We start from the raw sequence: 20,327 nt of genomic DNA, 5'->3' as shown, positions 1-20,327 counted from the left end.
GTAAGGAAGGAAGTCAGACCTTTGGTGTGTATGTGTATATGTATCTACACATATATCTATATATGCATGAGTATGTGTGTATATATATATACATATATGTGTGTGTGTGCCTCTCTATATATATCTCTCTACATATGCATGAGTATGTGTGTATTTATATATACATACATATGTGTGTGCGCCTCTCTATATATATATCTCTCTATATATGCATTGCTTATGGGGCAATATTCAGAGCAAATATGTGGAAGTGGGAAAGTCAGGGGCAGTAAGTTAAACTAATTTGACTGAAGCATATCGTGTAGGGCAGAGGTATCAAATACAACCAGGAGTCCCACATGCCTCAAAGCTCCAGCGCAAGCCAAATTAAAATATAACAAATTTAACAATTTAAAATTTAAATTAAAAAATTTAACAAAAATTAATAAAAATGCAACAAAACATAGATAATGTTAATTTGTGATTTTCTAAGTCAGTATGCAGAAGGGATTTGATTCTGTTTGAGTTTGACATCATTGGGGTTGGGAATAGTGGGAAAGAAAATTAGAAGGGTATTTTGACCTGAACCTGACTCAGATCATTACCTTGGTAGTTTATATTTGAAATTGGAACAAAATAAGATGCTCATAGGTCAATCATCAGTTTAAAAATGAGATTTACTTAGGCATAATAGGATAAGCGTATTCTACAAGAATATATATTGAAGATATCTTGAGATGATTCATCTGAGTTGAAGCTTCCTTTCTTGAGTTGCCCATTATTTTCCATCAGCAGTGCATCAGAGCATGTCTGGAATCCTTTATAGTTGCACTGTACTCAGGAAACCGGGAATTTATGTCAGTGGCCTGAGACTTTAGTGCTTTGAACTAACCAAGTCTCAAGGACTGTTTAAAAAACTACCCTAACTTGCATGGGGAAAAGGGTTAGGATATTGTTGCTACCACAAAAGGTATATTGAACCCAGATAATGGAGTTATATCACAGAATCTTAGATTAGGAATGAACTCTCAAAACTAGGTTCTTTTCCAACTCATCTCTGAAAAGGAATCCCCTTTACCAACAATTGGTCATTCAGTCTCTGATTGAAGACTTTCACCGATAGAGTACTTGCTCTCTACCAAGGCAACCTGTTTTACTTTTGAACAGCACTAATTGTTAGGAAGATTTTTCTTATATAATAAACCCCAAACTTACTTTATCACAAACCCAGAATCTCTATTCCAAGTACTGTCATGGAACCTAAGCAGAATAAATAGAATCCTTCCTCTACAGAACAACCCTCTAAATAATTGAAGACATTTAAATCATCTCTTTTCTAGACAACAAACATTTCCTGTTCCTTCAGCTGATTATTCCTTTTATGGGTATGGATTTGAGTTCACTCCCTACAAAATGTCCTTGGGTTCTGTGTGGTTCTTTCCTGAGTCTGTAGTAACAAAGACAAGAGGCCAGAACTAAGAATCACACCTTCTACAAGCTTTAATTTAACTGTTCTGATTCTAAATGTGGAGTCTTTATTCCATGACCAATGAGTAAACATACTCCTAGAGGAACTGAAGCTTAACAATTTTGACATTTTTGCCACAAATGAAACCAGAAGACAAAAGGAAGTTCCAGCTAAATTCAGGTCTGTCTCCCAGGTTCTTTAAGAAGGGGCAGATAAGGAAGTTAGGAGAGTTGCTTTTATTGTATGTGTAAAAGCAATAAAGAACATTATTTTCATTGGACACTTCACCATTTGGGGTTATAGTGATTATGATAATTCCTTTAAAATATAATACTATGGAATTGCATTTCTTTCCCCCTTTTCAATAGAGAAGTGGGAGATCATGGGTATGGAATATTGTTTAAGATACCAAACAGTCACTTTGTAAGTTGGTTTTGCTTAACTGTTTTGGTGACATTAATGCAAAAGTGAGCATGGGGGGAATGACATTTTTTATTGTTGTTCAAGAGTAAGAAGTGAGAGAGCCCAAAGGCTTAGAGACAAACCAGCAGCCTAATACCTATGTAATGTGCATACTTTCTTCAAGAATAATTTTTAAATATATTAGACATGGTGAGCATCAAATCATTTTAGAATAATGAAATTGATTATATTTTAATAGATTGTAAAAGACTGATTAAAAATGTAAGTCATTTCTAAATCATCTAGCTGTATATAATCAAACTTATTATGTTAAAAGCAATAACAAACAAGAAGGAAGAAAAAAGATGAGAAGATACAGCGTGAAATTGAGGAAACTCCAGCTAGATCTGTTTAAGTTGTTGATGCCAAAAATGTGGCTTAAAAGGACAATGACATAGGTTTCCAAATCTTCAAGCCCTGTATTCAGCATATTCATTTCCATTTCCTGAAGAATACACATAATAGATAATCAAAAGAGAATAGAAAGTGTCTCAGCCAGCAAATACTTGGTCTCTGTCCCAAACCTAAAGGTTTGACAGCCAAGGGCAATACTATAGACTATAAAAACATTTCTGTTCAGCATGTTATATATAGCAAAAAGCAATGAAGGGAAAAAACAAATTTATAAAAAAAATTGACCAGGCTCATGTTAAGCCAGGTCATCTTGAGGTCGTTTAATAATAAAACTAGAGGACACATAAGAAATTGATGAAAGATTTTAAAGATTTTTTTTATAGCTAAATCTTTTCTTTTTAATGAAATTTTGTTCTTCAATAAACAAAAATTCACCCTTTCTCTCTCCTACTCTATACCCTTCTGCCCCCATCAAGAACTAATTAAAAAATTGTGTTACACACACATACACATTCACATATATACATATACATACACACACGTATATATAATCTAGTAAAAAAGATTTCTGCATTGACCATGTCCCAAAAAATATATATATGACTCTGCACTTTGAGCTGTCCTCTTTCTCAGGAAGTGGGTAGCGTGTTTCATCATTAGTCTCTGCAATCATGGTTGGTCATTTCACTCAGAAGAGTTCCTAATTCTTTCAAAGTTTTTGTTTTCCCAATCTTGTCATTATATAAATTGTTACCCTCATTCTCTTCAGTTCATTTTCATCAGTTCATGTCTTCCCAAGTTTCTCTGAAATCATCAATGTCATCATTTGTTACAGCACAATAAGTATTACATTATATTTATATACCATAATTTGTTTTGCCATTCACCAGTTGATGGATACTGTCTAAAATTCCCATTCTTTTTCTCCTCAAAAAGAGGTATAATTTTTAAAAATTTTATTTACAGCACACACACTTTACCATAAATATTTTTGTGCATCCTTAGTTAGAGTTTGTTTTGTTCATGACTAATCTTTTCCTTAATGTACCCTCTTTCTGATTCCCCCTTCTCCCCTTTCCCTTTTCCTGTTGAGCAAAATAGATGTCCATACCCAACTGTCTGTGTATATATGCATTCTTTCTTCCTTTTATCAGCTTAGATGAGAGTGAGATTCAAATGTCAGTTGCTCCTCTTGCCCCCTCCTCATTGTTTGTATAGATACCTTGTACACCTGCTTATGTGAGGTAATTTCCCCTAGCCTTCCCCTTCGCAGGTGTATTCCTGTTCTCTTCTCTTTCCATTCTTCTCAGGTTGTAGACTCTCTTAATGACCCCTGATGATTATTGATAGAGTTCAGAAGGGACACGTATATCATCTCCCCACATTTGTATGTAAGCAGTGTATCCTTGTTTAATCCTTTCTGGTTGTTCATTCATTTTATTTTTTTTGAGGGGGGAAGGCAGGGCAATTGGGGTTAAGTGACTTGCCCAAGGTCACACAGCTAGTTAGTGTGTCAGGTGTCTGAGACCAGATTTGAACTCAGGTCCTCCTGACTCCAGGGCCAGTGCTCTACTTACCAAGCCACCTAGCTGCCCCTTGTTCATTCATTTTACCTTTTTATATTTTTCTTCATTCTTATGTTGAACTTCAGAGTTTCTAAACAGCTCTGGCCTTTGTTAGCAAAAATGCTTGGAAGTCCTCTATCTTATTCAAAATCTATTTTTGTCCCAGTAGCACTATACTCTTGCTGAATAAGTTATTTTTGACTGAGCGATATCCTTTGACTTGTAGAATATTGTATTTGAAATTCTCCTCTACTTTTATGTTGATGGCTCCTAAATGGTATATGATTCCGCCTATGTTTCCTTGGTACCTGAATTCTTTCTTTATGGCTATTTACTGTATTTTTTCTTTGGCTCATTAGATTGTAAACTCCTTCACTGGATTGTAAGCTCCTTCAAAGTAGAGTCTGTCTTTTGCCTTCTTTTATATCCTCAGCACTTTGCACAGTGCTTGACACATGGTAGAAGCTCAAAAAATGTTTATTGATTGACTTGGGAGTTCTATATTTTGGCTGTGATATTCCTGGAAGCTTTCATTTTGGGATTTCTTTCCAGAAGTAATTGGTGGATTCCTTCTATTTCCACTTTTTCCTCTGATTCTAAGAGATATGAGCAGTTGTCTTCTAAGATCTCTTGAAATGTTATGTCTAGGCTCTTTGTTCCTTCCTTCCTTCTTTCCTCCCTCCATTCTTTCTTTTTCTGTCTTTCTTTCTTTCTTTCTTTCTTTCTTGTATTCAGGTATTCCAGTGATTCTTATTTTTCTCCTAGACCTGTTGTTCAGGTCATTTGATTTGCTGTGAGATAGCTTACTTTTCCCTGATTTTTTCCATCTTTTGATTTTGATTTAATATTTCTTGCTGCCATATATAGTTATTAGCTTTTATATGATCCATTATAATTTTCTGGGAATTTGTGCTTGGGCAAGGTTTATGCCATGCTATTCATTCCCCTTCTTCCATAGCTCTCATTTATTTTTACCTCATCATTCTGAATCTTGGGTCAGAAGGATGGAAGCCCTATGACCATATAAGAATCTTGGAAAGATGTAACAACATGGATGACTTTGTTTTACAGTCACTGATTGTTAATATCAAGTCAGGCAGGAAACAGATGTATGCTCACTAAAAATGTGTGTCATTTTGAAAGAGGATTTCCAGCACAGTTCAAATTGCAGAAGGACTCCCAATAGATAGTGGAATCCTTCAAGTATTCTTCTGTGTAGATTTCATTAGTCTGATTGCATAAAATGCTGGAAATATTGCAGAGCCCCCTAAATAATCATTCAATGACAAAATAACAAGTGGATCACGGATATTTGCTATCCAGAGTATGATTTTCAATTGGATGGATAACCCGTAAGCCAGCCCACCATTTGTGTGTGTGTGTGTGTGTGTGTGTGTGTGTGTGTATGTGTGTGCTTGTGTGTCTATCTTTTAAACAGGAAAATTGCTTATAGATTTTAATGGCCTACCAGCTGCTCCCTGAAATAAAGGCTCATATTTTATATTTTCTCTTTAATTCTGTATGACTGTGATTGTTGTTCTATCAATCTCTGAAGATTTGAAGTTTAGGTCACCCAGAAGGCATATGATTGGCATGAGCAGGCCGCAACGCATTTACAATAAGCAGTTGTGCAAGAGAAGTGGCATAAAAGGATGTCATTAGAGAAAATATGTGACTGGAAAAAATAGACTGTTCAATTAATGAAAACAAAGGATTAATCAGTGGGTAGCTTTGCAGTGTAAAAAGATCTGGACTTTCTGGAACATGTTGTGTAGACTCCTTCTGATGGATTGATGAAAACACATAGGCAAATACTACACCCAGGATGGGCAGGCATAGATGGATTAGAATCTGCAGTGTGGGTAGCAGTACTCGTGTTATAGATCACAGGTAGATCAAAACATCACCTACCAGATAAAATTCAGTATCCTTTGCCTCAACTATCCATTTCCTCTACTATATTGTACCACACAGTTTTTCCAGTCTTAACTCAGACCTACCTCACAGGATTTTCTGAAGAAATAGTTTTATAAATCTTAAGACACTTTAGATATAGGTGAGTTTCTTTAATGAAAATCTTATCTCTATAAACAGATAAAACATTGCAATTGATAAAAGTTGAAAATTGGCATTTTTAATACAGATAGTATACAAACTAGCAGTTTTGTTATTTAATTTTAAAAGATAACTATGCATTGAGAGTAATATAACATGATTAATTGCAATAAATTTGTGAATTGAATCAATTACAAATATTAATATTACATATTTTAAATTATAGGTAGTACAAGTTCTATTTTAATGACTTAAGATGTTTATAGTGGGGTATCTCAGATGATTTCTGATGATATAAATGATAAATTATTTTCAATGGTAAATATTTTCCTTGAAGTTATAATTTTACTTTTATTTTTTAAAAAATGAAGCCCTTGTTCCTTGATAAATGTTTCACTCAAATTCTTATTTGTTTTCTGTCATGTTTGACAAATTTAAAACAAGAATAAGTGATAGCAAATGTTACAAAAGTTAAAATAGCACTTCCTCTGACTACCAACTGGTGATGCTTTGTGGTCTAGCAAGTCTGATAAATTAGTTGCTGTTATAAGGTTCAGCTAAAGCAAATGAAAATAATTTATCAGAGAAACAAAAGAAAATGAAACACTGCATCATCACAGTTTTTAAGATTAGAAAATCAATCAAAAACTTCAAAAGTAACTTGACTATAACTGTATGATTGTGAAAGTTTAACAATTAAGTAGTGCATTCATTCCAAAAGATTAATGGGGCTCATTTTTATTACACATTTTGCTGCTATGAGAACCTAGCAAAACAGGAAGTGATGTACGGTGTGTTAAAAAAAATGAATAACAACCAACATCTTTCATGAAGTTAAAATAGAAAACTAATAACTATGTTGCATACCATAAATGTTGGTCTTTGATGTATTGACTTACAAAAATATGTCTTTCTCCTTGCCTCTACATTATTCCAACTATATCTCAATTACAGTAGTAGATACATGAATATGAACATATTTAGAGAATAATCACTGTAGAGCTGTATCAGGTTTCACATAGTTAAATACTATAATCACTGTCTTCAAGCTCATACTAATTATACCAAGATAAAATTAAGGACAGTTCTGAGACAAATTATTAAAATGGCAAATGAGTGATAAAACAAATAATCCAATTTCATCTTTTAAAAAAGAAATGTTAATGAAATGTCTGGATTGCACTCTGGAAAGCTTTATTTATGTTCTACTTCATGAGCTCATGGGGGATAAATTTAACACTGGAAGTGACCTTAGAGGTCATCCAGTCCAAACCACTCATTCGATGAATGAGGAAACTGAGTCCCAGAGAAATAGAGAGACTTGCCCATGGTACTACTGGTAAGAAGTTATTGAACCTCAATGGAACCCCAGGTTTTGGAACTCCAAACCCATCCTACTTTCTAATGCATTGTCCCACCATCCTACATATCCAATTCGCATATATACATGGCAGCTATTGTAGATAACCATGGAAACGGTTCTTTTAAAAGCCATATAGACCTTAATAGTGTCATTTAAGAAAGATGATTTTAATTACTTCACTAGTACTTTTTATTGTTGAATCTTTTGCATGTAAGGAATCTGATAGTACACATTGGATAGGCAGTTTTGATCAATATGCTTTAGGTATTAGAACTTCAATAGTTTATGTTTTGAATAATGCCTGCAAATTTTAGTAATTATATAGAACTTTTCTAAAACATTTATTATTCTTTTCTTCATCTTCATATTTTCCTGGTTTTTTAATTGATTACTGCAATTCTTTAAGGTTCCATACTTTAACTTACGTGAGTAAGTCTGTACGTTGATACAGACCCATGCCGTAGTAGAAGGTCTACAGTTGCTATGGCCAAAAAGTATTCATTAGATAGTAGCCAGTTTTCTGAGAAAAAGACCCTTTAAAGGCAAGTTCTTAGGCAAAAGATATGTGGTCTCCCAGTTCATTTCTAAAGCCTTTCCACAGACTTTGCAGAACTTTGTTATCTGCTGGCATATATAACCTTTAAGAAGCCAGGGTCACCTTTATACCATAATAAGGCACCAAAGTAAGACTTTCATAAAGGGCATAATCTATCGTCTTTCAATATTTTAGACATAATTTAATTAAAAGGATGGAATCTTTCATTAGGATAAGAATTATCCTACTGTGATGCTTCTCTGTGACATAGAGGTTGTTGTTGTTGCATTTGTCCTTCGTTCTCAAAGCAGACCATGACATCAGGGAAGTGATGATGTGACTTGCAGTTGATTTTGATTTGAGTGAGGGAGGGCGGTGCAAGGTCACCAGCCTCACTTTCTCCTCCAGAGCTGTCTGGGTCCAGTGGCCTGTTGTTCACCAGGATGACTGGAGATGTCCCAGGGCACAGAGGTAACTAAGTTCTAGAAGCTTATGGTAGCAGTATGTAAGTTGTAGCAGGTTCTTCCTTCTAATCTGGGAGAATGTTGCCAGTGGGTTCAGAAATGTACTGCATATTCTTCGGTGATCCAGTGTGAAGGCTATCACTAGAATTTTGGCTACCTAGTGACAGTCATTTTTGGTCAATGTAACTCCTGAAGACTATCTGCCAAGTAAGCTGTAAAGGAATTTTGATCTTCATTTATAGAGTGCCCATAAGAATGAAATAATGGGCCATTAATGTATTAACAGTAAGGAGTTTTAATAAATCACATCATTAATCCCTTAATTAATATCTACATTTACATTTTTCTGATAAGAAAAGATAAAATAGACTTTAAATGACTTTCTTAAGATCACAGCACGAATAATCGTAGTAGTCTTGGTTAGAACTGAGGCATCAAAATAATCTAATCCACTTCTCACTCATGCTTTTTTTTCATGACAGCCTCTCCTAGTATGATTTTCATTAAGCATCCCAAAAGTAGAGAATAAAAATGGAAAGTAGGATTGAAACCTGATTATGATATGTTTAATTTTTTAAAAAATGAATTGTTTCATATTCTCCATCTACTGTTTCTTCTATTTTGACTGAAACTTTATGTATGTATATACAGATACATAAATATATGTATATGTATACACAGAGAGATATATATTTACTCTCAGTTATTCTTTTTCTACATTTAGGTTATTTCACAATTGAGAATCCTGGGTAGATCAGTAACTTCTGGCTGCAAGTTTGATAGAGAAATCTGGTCTAATGAACTTTCTCCTGTTCTTAATCTATGGAAGAAACTTAATCAGGTATGTTCTGTGGTTTCACAGTAAAAACTGTAGTCTCTTTTCCCTTCTTTCATCAGTCTTTTTCACCATATCCATATTTGTGCCCATATTTGTGAAATTAACCACCACCGAGCACTGAACATGTCCATCTCTCTATCTTTACGTGTCTCTTTCATTGCCTTTGCCTCTCTACCAGTCATGTTTGTGTGGTCACTCTCACATGACCATCATCCTAGTGCAGGCCTTCATTCATCACCATTCATTTAGACTATTGCAGGACCATTGTCATTGGTCTCATTTGCTCTAATTCCCTTCCCATCAGCACACCCTCTGTTCAGGGCCAAAGTACCATTTTGACTGTGTCATTCCCTTAATAGAAGTCTGATGGTTCCTTATTACCTCTAGGATCAAGTATAAACTCTTCTCTTTGGTGTTTAAAACCCTTCACAACCTGGCTCAAGTCTGCTTCCCAAGCTCACCACATGTTAATCTTTTTTACATACCCTATATTCTAGCCACTCCAACATACTTGTATTTCCACATACATGAGGTTCCAACTTGTGCCTCTATGCCATTGTACAGACTTTTCTACAAACCTGGAATGCGCTTCTTCCTACCTTTGCTTCTTAGATTCTCTAATTTCCTTCAAAACTCAGTTCAAATGCTAATTTGATTACATGAAACCTTTGATTATCCTCCCAGGAGCTGGTTCCTTCCCCAGCAATATTTCTTTGTAATTTTTTTGTACATATTTTATATTTATTTGTTGTTTCCCCCAATAGAACACAAGCTCTTCAGGGGCAAGGATTGTTTTCTTTCTTTGCTTTACCTAAGTATCTCTGAACACTTTATCTTAGATTCTTAGTTTTGGGTTTTTGCCTCTCAAATTTTGCTGGGTTGGATAGCTTAAATGTATATACTTCTTTTTTTCTCAGTGAATAAAGAGAAATTCAGTTGGCTCCCTTGGAATGAAGTATAGTTATTTCTTCCTCCTACTTATCTGATCTCTCCTCTGTCTCCTTTGCTGGATCCTCATCCAGATTATACCCTCTAACCACAGTTGTCCCTCAGGGTTCTGTCCTGGGCATTCTTCTCTTCTGTGTCTATACTACTTCACTTGGTGATCTCATCAGCTCCCATAGATTCAGTTACTACCTCTATGGTGATGATTCTACGTATCCTGTCCCACCCTCCCTGATGACATTCACTCTTCAGTCCCCCACTGACTTTCAGATATTTTAACTGAATATCTTTCTTAAACTCAATATGTCCAAAACGTAACTCATTTTCTTTCCCCCGTAAATCCCCCATTCCCCCACTGCCACCTTCCCTATTACTGTAAAGGCCAACACCATCTGCCAGTCCCTCAGGCTTGTAACCTAGGAGTCATCCTGGATTCCTCACATATTCAGTCTGTTGCCAACGGCTGTTGATTTCACCTTTGCAACATCTCTTGACTATGCCCCCTTCTCTCCTCCAATGCTACCACTACTCCAGTGCTGACCCTCATCATCTCAATCTGTACTGTTGTAGCTTGCGGGTTGGTCTGTCTGCCTCAAGTCTCTCCCCATTCCAGTGCATCCTCTATTCAACCACAAAAGTGATTTTCCTAAAGCACAGGTCTGATTATGGTATCCCTCTACTCAAAAACTTCATTGGCTTCCTATCGCTTCCTGGAGCAATTACAAAATGGTCTTTTTGGCATTCAGAGCCCTTCATAAACCACCCCCATGCCCCGTCTTTCCAGTCTTCTGACACCTGACTCCTTGAGATGTACTCTGGCCTCCTGGCTGTATCATGAACAAGATCTTTCATTTCTTAGTTCCTAGCATTTTCTCTGACTGTCCCCCTGCCTAGAATGCTCTCATTTTTCCATCTTCACTACTGATCTCTGTGGCTTCCTTTAATTTCCAGTTAAAATCCCACCTTCTACAGGAAGCTTTCCCTAACCCCTCTTAATTCGGTTTAATTATTTCCTGTTTATCCTGTATATAGCTTGCTTTGTATATATTTGTTTACATGTTGTCTCCCCAACTAGAATGTAAGCTCCTTGAGGGCATATAATAATAAATAAAAAGAAATTCTTTTCTTTATATTAATTGTATCCCTAGTGCTTAGTACAGTGACTAGCACATAAGAGGTTTTTAATAAATCTTGATCGGTTGATCTTCCATGAACTGGTGGGGTGGATACCCCAGCTTCTTGTAGGCTATCAGATGGTTCGCGTCATTTTTATTATTTATGCTTCAGAAGTTAGAAACAGTATGTCACAGGGTATAGAGGGCTGGCCTTGGAGTTGGGAAGAGCTGAGTTCACGTTCTGCCTCAAACAGATACTAGCTCTGTGAATAGAGGCAAGTAACAGAACCTCTTGATGTCCCCAGGGAACTCTTTAATATATTTAAGTCACAAAGGAGTTGCAGATCCACCAGTGGTAGAGTGAATTTCCACATCAAGAGTTTCCCATGTGGACAAGATCATTCTATTCATATTTCAGCAGATGTGAGAATCTCAAATTTCTAATTAAAATTCTAAGATCATGTAACAATTTAGTAACAGAGTGGGATTGGAAATAATTTTCTTCTTTTAGTCCAGTGATCTTTTTAAGTACCTTTAATCCAAAGAACAGAGTAAATTTGCTGAAGATGGGCCTTCAAAAACATAATCCCTTTGGGTCTTGAATAGCAAAGTGCTCTTCTTCTGACCTCGTGGTAACTTATCACCAGGTAATTTTTTACAATAAAAGATTTTCTCCCAGGGCCGTCCAATCCAATAATTCAGCAAACATTTATTAAGCAACTACCATATGCAAGGCACTGAGCTAGAAAAACGCTGGAAACAGAAAGACAAAACCAAGCTAAAAAATGATCCCTCTTCTCAAGGAGCTTACCATTCTATTGTGGGAGGAGAGGGGACATATAATTTATATGTGACATATAAATTGATAACTATATATATATGATAATTTGGAGGACCAGGGAAAGAGCACTAATAACTGGGGGAAATCAGATAAAGCTTACCTTAGTAAATGGAAATGAACTGAGACAGGAAGAAAACTTGTTTTAAGAGGCAGAGGGTGAAGAATGAAATGTGCTCCATTGGCATTTGCAATCAAAAGAACTTTAATAATTTTGGAAAGAGGAATTTCATTTGAGTGGTTGGGAATGCAGTTTGTTTGCAAAGGGTTGAGAACTGTGGGTGAGGAAAGGAAGGGGAGGAAATTAGTATAGATTGCTTTTTTTAAAAAAAGAATTTATGAAAGGAAGGAAGGCTATAATAGAAAACCTTAAGGAATTGATAGAGTCAAATGAAGGGTATTTTGTTTGTTGTTACTGTATGGTTAGTTTTTTTTTAAATTTATTAAATTTATTTAATATATTTAGTTTTCAGCATTGATTTTCACAATAGTTTGAATTACAAATTTTCTCCCCATTTCTACCCTCCCACCCACTCCAAGATGGCGTATATTCTGGTTGCTCTGTTCCCAGTCAGCCCTCCCTTCTGTCACCCCACTCCCCTCCCATCCCTTTTTCTCTTCCTTTCTTGTAGGGCAAGATAAATTTCTATACCCCATTGCCTGTGTATCTTATTTCCTAGTTGCATGCAAAAACTTTTTTTTGTTGTTTTTTGAACATCTGTTTTTAAAACTTTCAGTTCCAAATTCTCTCCCTTCTTTCCTCCCCACCCACCCTGCCTAAGAAGGCAAGCAGTTCAGCATAGGCCACATGAGTATCATTATGTAAAACCCTTCCACAATACTCATGTTGTGAAAAACTAACTATATTTTGCTCCTTCCTAACCTATCCCTCTTTATTGAGTTTTCTCCCTTCACCCTGTCCCTTTTCGAAAGTGTTTGTTTTTGATTACCTCCTCCCCCTATCTGCCCTCCCCTTCTATCATCCCCCCTTTTTTATCTTCTTCCTCCTTTTTTCCTGTGAGATGAGATACCCAGTTGAGTGTGTATGGTATTCCCTCCTCAGGTCAAATCCGATGAGAGCAAGATTTACTCATTCTTCCTCACCTGCCACCTCTTCCCTTCCTACAGAACTGCTTTTACTTACCACTTTTTTAAAATTTATTTACTTAACATATTTAGTTTTCAGCATTGATTTTCACAAGAGTTTGAATTGCAAATTTTCTCCCCATTTCTACCCTCCCCCCCACTCCAAGATGACGTATATTCTGGTTGCCCTGTTCCCCATTCAGCCCTCCCTTGTGTCTCCCCACTCCCCTCCTATCCCCTTTTCCCTTCCTTTCTTGTAGGGCAAGATAAATTTCTACGCCCCATTGCCTGTGTATCTTATTTTCTAGTTGCATGCAAAAACTTTTTGTTTTTGTTTTTGAACATCTGTTTTTAAAACTTTGAGTTCTGAATTCTCTCCCCTCTTCCCTTCCCACCCACACTCCCTAAGAAGTCAAGCAATTCAACATAGGCCACATGTATATCATTATGTATAACCCTTCCACTATACTCACATTGTGAAAGACTAACTATATTTTGCTCCTTCCCAACCCATCCCCCTTTATTGAATTTTCTCCCTTGACCCTGTCCCCTTTCCAAAGTGTTTGTTTTTGATTACCTCCACCCCCATCTGCCCTCTCCTCCATCATCCCCCCCTTTTTTTATCTTCTTCCCTCTTCTTTCCTGTGGGGTAAGATAACCCAATTGAGTACGTATGGTATTCCCTCCTCAGGCCACATTTGATGAGAGCAAGATTCATTCATTCCCCCCTCACTTGCCCTCTCCCCTCCTCCCACAGCACTGCTTCCTCTTGCCACCTTTATGTGAGATAATCCACCCCATTCTATCTCTCCCTATTTCCCTCTCTCAATATATTCCTCTCTCATCCCTTAATTTGACTTTATTTCTTTTAGATATCTTCCCTTCATCTTCAACTCACCCTGTTTCTGCTCTCTCTCTCTCTCTCTCTCTCTCTTTATATATGTATATATATATACACATACATATATACATACATACACATTCACCCATATATATATATACATAAACATATATGTATGCATATTCCCTTCAGCTCCCCTAATACTGAGGTCTCATGAATCATACACATCATCTTTCCATGTAGGAATGTAAACAAAACAATTCAACTTTAGTAAGTCCCTTATGATTTCTCCTTCTTGTTTACCTTTTCATGCTTCTCTTGATTCTTGTGTTTGAAAGTCAAATTTTCTATTCAGCTCTGGTCTTTTCACTGAGAAAGCTTGAAAGTCCTCTATTTTATTGAAAGTCAATATTTTGCCTTGGAGCATGATACTCAGTTTTGCTGGGTAGGTGATTCTAGGTTTTAATCCTAGCTCCATTGACCTCCAGAATATCGTATTCCAAGCCCTTCGATGTCTTAATGTAGAAGCTGCCAGATCTTGGGTTATTCTGATTGTGTTTCCCCAATACTCAAATTGTTTCTTTCTGGCTGCTTGCAGCATTTTCTCCTTGATCTGGGAGCTCTGGAATTTGGCGACAATATTCCTAGGAGATTTCTTTTTTGGATCTATTTGAGGAGGCGATCGGTGGATTCTTTCAATTTCTATTTTGCCCTCTGGCTCTAGAATATCAGGGCAGTTCTCCTTGATAATTTCTTGAAAGATGGTATCGAGGCTCTTTTTTTGATCATGGCTTTCAGGTAGTCCAATAATTTTTAAATTCTCTCTCCTGGATCTATTTTCCAGGTCAGTGATTTTTCCAATGAGATATTTCGAATTGTCTTCCATTTTTTCATTCCTTTGGTTCTGTTTTATAATATCTTGATTTCTCATCAAGTCACTAGCTTCCACTTTTTCCAATCTAATTTTTAAGGTAGTATTTTCTTCAGTGGTCTTTTGGACCTCCTTTTCCATTTGGCTAATTCTGCCTTTCAAGGCATTCTTCTCCTCATTGGCTTTTTGGAGCTCTTTTGCCATTTGAGTTAGTCTATTTTTTAAGGTGTTGTTTTCTTCAGTGTATTTTTCAGTACTTTTTTGGGTCTCCTTTAGCAAGTCATTGACTTGTTTTTCATGGTTTTCTCTCATCCTTCTCATTTCTCTTCCCAATTTTTCCTCTACTCCTCTAACTTGCTTTTCCAAATCCTTTTTGAGCTCTTCCATGGCCTGGGACCAGTTCATGTTTTTCTTGGAGGCTTTTGGTGTAGGCTCTTGCACTTTGTTGACTTCTTTAGGCTGTATGTTTTGGTCTTTTCTGTCACCAAAGAAAGAATCCAAAGTCTGAGACTGAGTCTGGGTGAGTTTTCACTGCCTGGCCATATTCCCAACCAACTAACTTGACCCTTGAGTTTTTCGTTGGGGTTTGACTGCTTGTAGACTAAAGAGTTCTATGTTCCACATTTGGCGGGGGGGGGGGGGGGGGGGGGGGGCTTGCGCCAGCTCTGCCACACCAGCACTCCTCCTTCCCCAAGAACCCCCAACCCAGACTGGGCTTAGATCTTCAGCAGGCTCTTCACTCCTGCTCTGATTCACCACTTGATTCCTCCAACCAGGTGGGCCTGGGGCCGGAAGCAACAGCAGCTGTAGCTGCCCCGGGGGCGGTGGCCGAACCGCGTACTCCTTTCACTCCTGCAGCTTCTCCCACTAACCTTCTCCCCTATCTTTGGTGTTTGTGGGTTGAGAAGTCTGGTAACTGCCACAGCTCACTGATTAAGGGCACTAGGGCCCGCTCCATCCGGCTCCAGGTCTGGTTGGTCCGAGCAGCTCACGCTGGGCTCTGCTGCGCTCCCAGCTCCCTGCTCCCAGCTCCCAGCTCCGTGTGGGATAGACCTCACCCAGAGACCATCCAGGTTGTCCTGGGATGGAGCTGTTTTGTGGGTTTTGCAGTTCTAAAATTGGTTCAGAGCCATTTTTATAGGTTTTTGGAGGGACTCGGCCGGGAGCTCACTGCTTTCCAGCCGCCATCTTGGCTTCGCCCCCTTTCTTGCCACTTTTATGTGAGATAATTTACCCCATTCTATCTCTCCCTTTCTCCCTCTCTCAATATATTCCTCTCGTCTGTTAATTTGATTTTATTTTTTAGATATAATTCCTTCATATTTAACTTACCCTGTGCCCTCTGTCTAGATCTATATCTATGTCTATGTCTATGTCTATATCTATATCTATATCTATATCTATATCTATATCTATATCTATATCTATATCTATATCTATATCTATATCTATATCTATATCTATGACTATATACATATATTTCCTTCAGCTACCCTAATACTGAGGTCTCATGAATTATACACATCATCTTTCCATGTAGGAATATAAACAAAACAGTTCAACTTTAGTAAATCCTTTATGATTTCTCTTTCTTGTTTACCTTTTCATGCTTCTCTTGATTCTTGTGTTTGAAAGTCAGATTTTCTATTCAGCTCTGGTCTTTTCACTGTGAAAGCTTGAAAGTCCTCTATTTTATTGAAAATCCATATTTTGCCTTGGAGCATGATACTCAGTTTTGCTGGGTAGGTGATTCTTGGTTTTAATCCTAGCTCCATTGACCTCCAGAATATCATATTCCAAGGCCTTCGATCCCTTAATGTAGAAGCTGCTAGATTTGGGGTTATCCTGATTGCGTTTCCACAATACTCAAATTGTTTCTTTCTGGCTGCTTGCAGTATTTTCTCCTTGATCTGGGAGTTCTGGAATTTGGCGACAATATTCCTGGGAGTTTTCTTTTTGGGGTCTTTTTCAGGAGGTGATCAGTAGATTCTTTTAATTTCTCTTTTGCCCTGTGGCTCTAAAATATCAGGGCAGTTCTCCTTGATAATTTCTTGAAAGATGATATCTAGGCTCTTGTTTTGATCATGGCTTTCAGTCAGTCCAGTAATTTTTAAATTCTGTCTCCTGGATCTATTTTCCTGGTCAGTGGTTTTTCCAATGAGATAGTTCACATTGTCTTCCATTTTTTCATTCCTTTGGTTCTGTTTTATAATACCTTGATTTCTCATCAAGTCACTAGCTTCCACTTGCTCCAATCTAATTTTTAAGGTAGTATTTTCTTCAGTGGTCTTTTGGACCTCCTTTGCCATTTGGCTAATTTTGCCTTTTAAGGCATTCTTCACATTTGCTTTTTGGAGCTCTTTTGCCATTTGAGTTAGTCTATTTTTTCAGGTGTTGTTTTCTTCAGTATTTTTTTTTCAGTAGTTTTTTGAGTGTCCTTTAGCCAGTCATTGACTTGTTTTTCATGGTTTTCTTGCATCATTCTCATTTCTCTTCCCAATTTTTCCTCTCCTTCTCTAACTTGCTTTTCCAAATCCTTTTTGAGTCCTTCCATGGCCTGAGACCCATTCATGTTTTTCTTGGAGGCTTTTGATGTAGGCTCTTTGACTTTGTTGACTTCTTCTAGATGTATGTTTTGGTCTTCTTTGTCACCAAAGAAAGATTCCAAAGTTTGAGACTGAATCTGAGTCCGTTTTCGCTGCCTGGCCATGTTCCCAGCCAACTTACTTGACCCTTGAGTTTTTCGTCAGGGCATAACTGCTTATAGAGTAAAGAGTACTTTGTTCCAAGCTTGAGGGGATGTGCTGTTGCCTTCAGAGCTATTTTTATACAGCCAGCTGTGCCACACTAGCACTCCTCCTTCCCCAAGAACCGACAACCCAGACCTGACTCACATCTTAAGCAGGCTTTGCACTCCTGCTCTGATCAGCAGCTTAATTCCTCCCACCAGGTGGGCCTGGGGCTGGAAGCAACTGCAGCTGTAGTTCTGTAGCTGTACCACCCTCGCTGCCCACAGGGAGGTGGCCCAACTGCGAACTCCTTTTACTCCTCACAGCTTTTCCCACTAACCTTCTCTGTTGTCTTTGGTGTTTGTGGGTTGAGAAGTCTGGTAACTGCTGCAGCTCACTGATTCAGGGCACTAGGGCCTGTTCGGCCCAGCTCCTGGTCTGGTTGGTCCAAGTGGCCCATGCTGCGCTCTGCTCTCCACCGCCCCCAGCTCCATGCGCGATAGACCTCACCCAGCCATCATCCAGGCTGTCTGGGGCTGGATCCCTGCTTCCCTCTGCTATTCCATGTGTTCTGCAGCTCTAGAATTTGTTCAGAACCATTTTTTATAGGTTTTTGGAGGGACTTATCGGGGAGCTATCACAGGTCCCTGCTTTCCAGCTGCCATCTTGGCTCCACCCCCCTAGTGTCTTTTTTAAGGAGAGAGAAACTTAGGCATAATTATAAGCAACAAAAGAGCTATGGATAGAGATGTAATATGTTCACTGTATTTCCATAGGTGTTCTAATCTGGCCATTTTTTCTCAGATAGCATCCACATTGGATCTTTATAATTACATACAATGTGAAATACTCCAGCAGCAATCTCAGCATTGTACTAGTGTTGACATTCACTCCTAAAATATTTGCCAAAATCATCTATATCAGATAGTGTTTTTGGACCAGCATATTACCTTGAAATGTATTTTCCCTTGGTAGTCTTTTGAAATTAAAACATGCTTAGTGAAAAATCATTTTAGTAATCAGTATTTCTTTATCCCTTTGTTATCCTAAACTTTTATGGTTATAATTTTCTCATTTAGGGGAAAAAAAAACCAGTTCCCCCTCCCCCATCCCTGGCCCCTGCCAAGGACTGTCACATTTCCTTACTTACAATTTATGACATAGAAAATGTTGTTTGAAATCTTACATTGTGGTTCAAAAGCAGTACATTAACAAAATAATTCCCTCTAGCTGTATTCTTTCCCTTATGCTTGTATGTCATCTTGAGATTTTATTATGTCTATATTAATTAAAGACATACCTTTTAAAAATATAATTAAGGCAGAGAATTTTAATTTATGGATATGTGTTTTTTCATATAAAGAGCCTAGTTAATTGGTAATCAAACATTATCAAACAAAATATCTTTATAATCAGTTCAGTTGTTCAAGATTACATATCCGACAATCAAATTTTTATTAAGCACTTTCTATGACAGGCATTATGCTAAATTCTGGAATACAAAGAAAGATAAAAACCTTACCTGCCTTCAAGGATTACATTCTATTATAGAAGAGAATGTGTAAATGAAAAAAGCTGCTGCTGCTGCTGCTGCTACTACTATTACTCATACACATACATACACACACACACACAAACACATGCTCACACACACAGTAGATGAAAGATATGGCATAAGTAAGCAGAAATACTGGATAATTGACAAATTATATGACTTTTCGAATGCTTTTGGGTATTTATACTTGAATATGCTAACATATGACATTTTGGAATAGCATATTTTGAATCAGAAATGAAGTTATAGTGAGAAGAACTGACTTGGGACAAGTTGGATAACTTCCCAACTTCCCAATCTTGCCCTACTCATTCAATTCCTCCCTCTTCCCTAATCTGCTGAAAGTGGAAGGCATTGTTATCCAACCAGCCACAGATCCCAGAATTAAATTACATTTAGAAGATATATCTGGTGTATAGTTTTCTAAATTAAGGTTGTAAGTAATGTCCACATTTTTTAAAAGATTATAGACAAAGGGATTGGGGTCTTTAAAATTTGAATGGCAGTTTCAAATAATTTCATTAAAGTATTTATACTACAAATATAATTAAGCAGTTGAGTATAAATTAACCTAAGAATTTTTGTTGTCATGGGCACTTCATTACTACTATTCAATGCCTCCCATCTTTTGTGACCTGTTGCTTAATATCCTTCCTAGACCTGCTTTCTCCAGGCGTGGAACCCCAAACAGCTAATCAATAATTAGAGTAATTACATTTTCCTTTGTCATTTAAAGATTGCCTCTGTTATGAAACATAAAAAATACAAAAATAATATAAGAGCAGGACATTCATGTAGATATGTTTTTAAATGTTTTATGGCTTACTGATTTTGATTACTTCTTTTTAACATCAATTTCATGATAATAGTAACTTGCATTAATAAGGGGCTTTAAGATTCACAAGGCATTTCAACATACTCAGTTAAATTACACTTTGGCTTTGATTGGATGATTCTGTGAAGGCCTTCTGTTTAATAAAGAAAATTATTTCAGGGGCAGCACCATCCTTCCAGTCACCTAGGTTTTCAACCTTGAAATCATCTTTAATCCATTGATGACTATGGCCAGCTCCATAGTCATTGATGGGTATATTTCAACAATGTTTGTTGACTTCGCAGTTGTCATTTTCCTATTCTTTGCTCTGTAAGAGTAGTTATATCAGGCGAAAATGACACTGAATCATGGAGAAGAAATTATGACAAATCAGTTCTTGCATATTTGTATGCTTTATTTCAAATTTTGCAAGGCAAGATAAGCAGTTTT

General features: G+C 37.1%; 1 protein-coding gene across 2 annotated transcripts in view; it reads left to right on the top strand.

Moving 5' to 3' along the window:
• Positions 1-20,327, top strand: part of DYNC2H1 (dynein cytoplasmic 2 heavy chain 1) — a 414,726-nt gene that overhangs the window by 296,846 nt on the left and 97,553 nt on the right. For both annotated transcript variants that reach the window (XM_036745232.1, XM_036745230.1), the window contains one exon: positions 8,970-9,086. In XM_036745232.1, the coding sequence (XP_036601127.1) occupies positions 8,970-9,086 (117 nt within the window). The remainder of the gene's footprint in view (positions 1-8,969; positions 9,087-20,327) is intronic.

This window comes from Trichosurus vulpecula, chromosome 2, assembly GCF_011100635.1.
Source record: "Trichosurus vulpecula isolate mTriVul1 chromosome 2, mTriVul1.pri, whole genome shotgun sequence".
NCBI lineage: Eukaryota > Metazoa > Chordata > Mammalia > Diprotodontia > Phalangeridae > Trichosurus > Trichosurus vulpecula.
The sequence above is the reverse complement of the archived record's forward strand: the minus strand, read 5'-3'. Positions and strand labels throughout refer to the sequence as shown.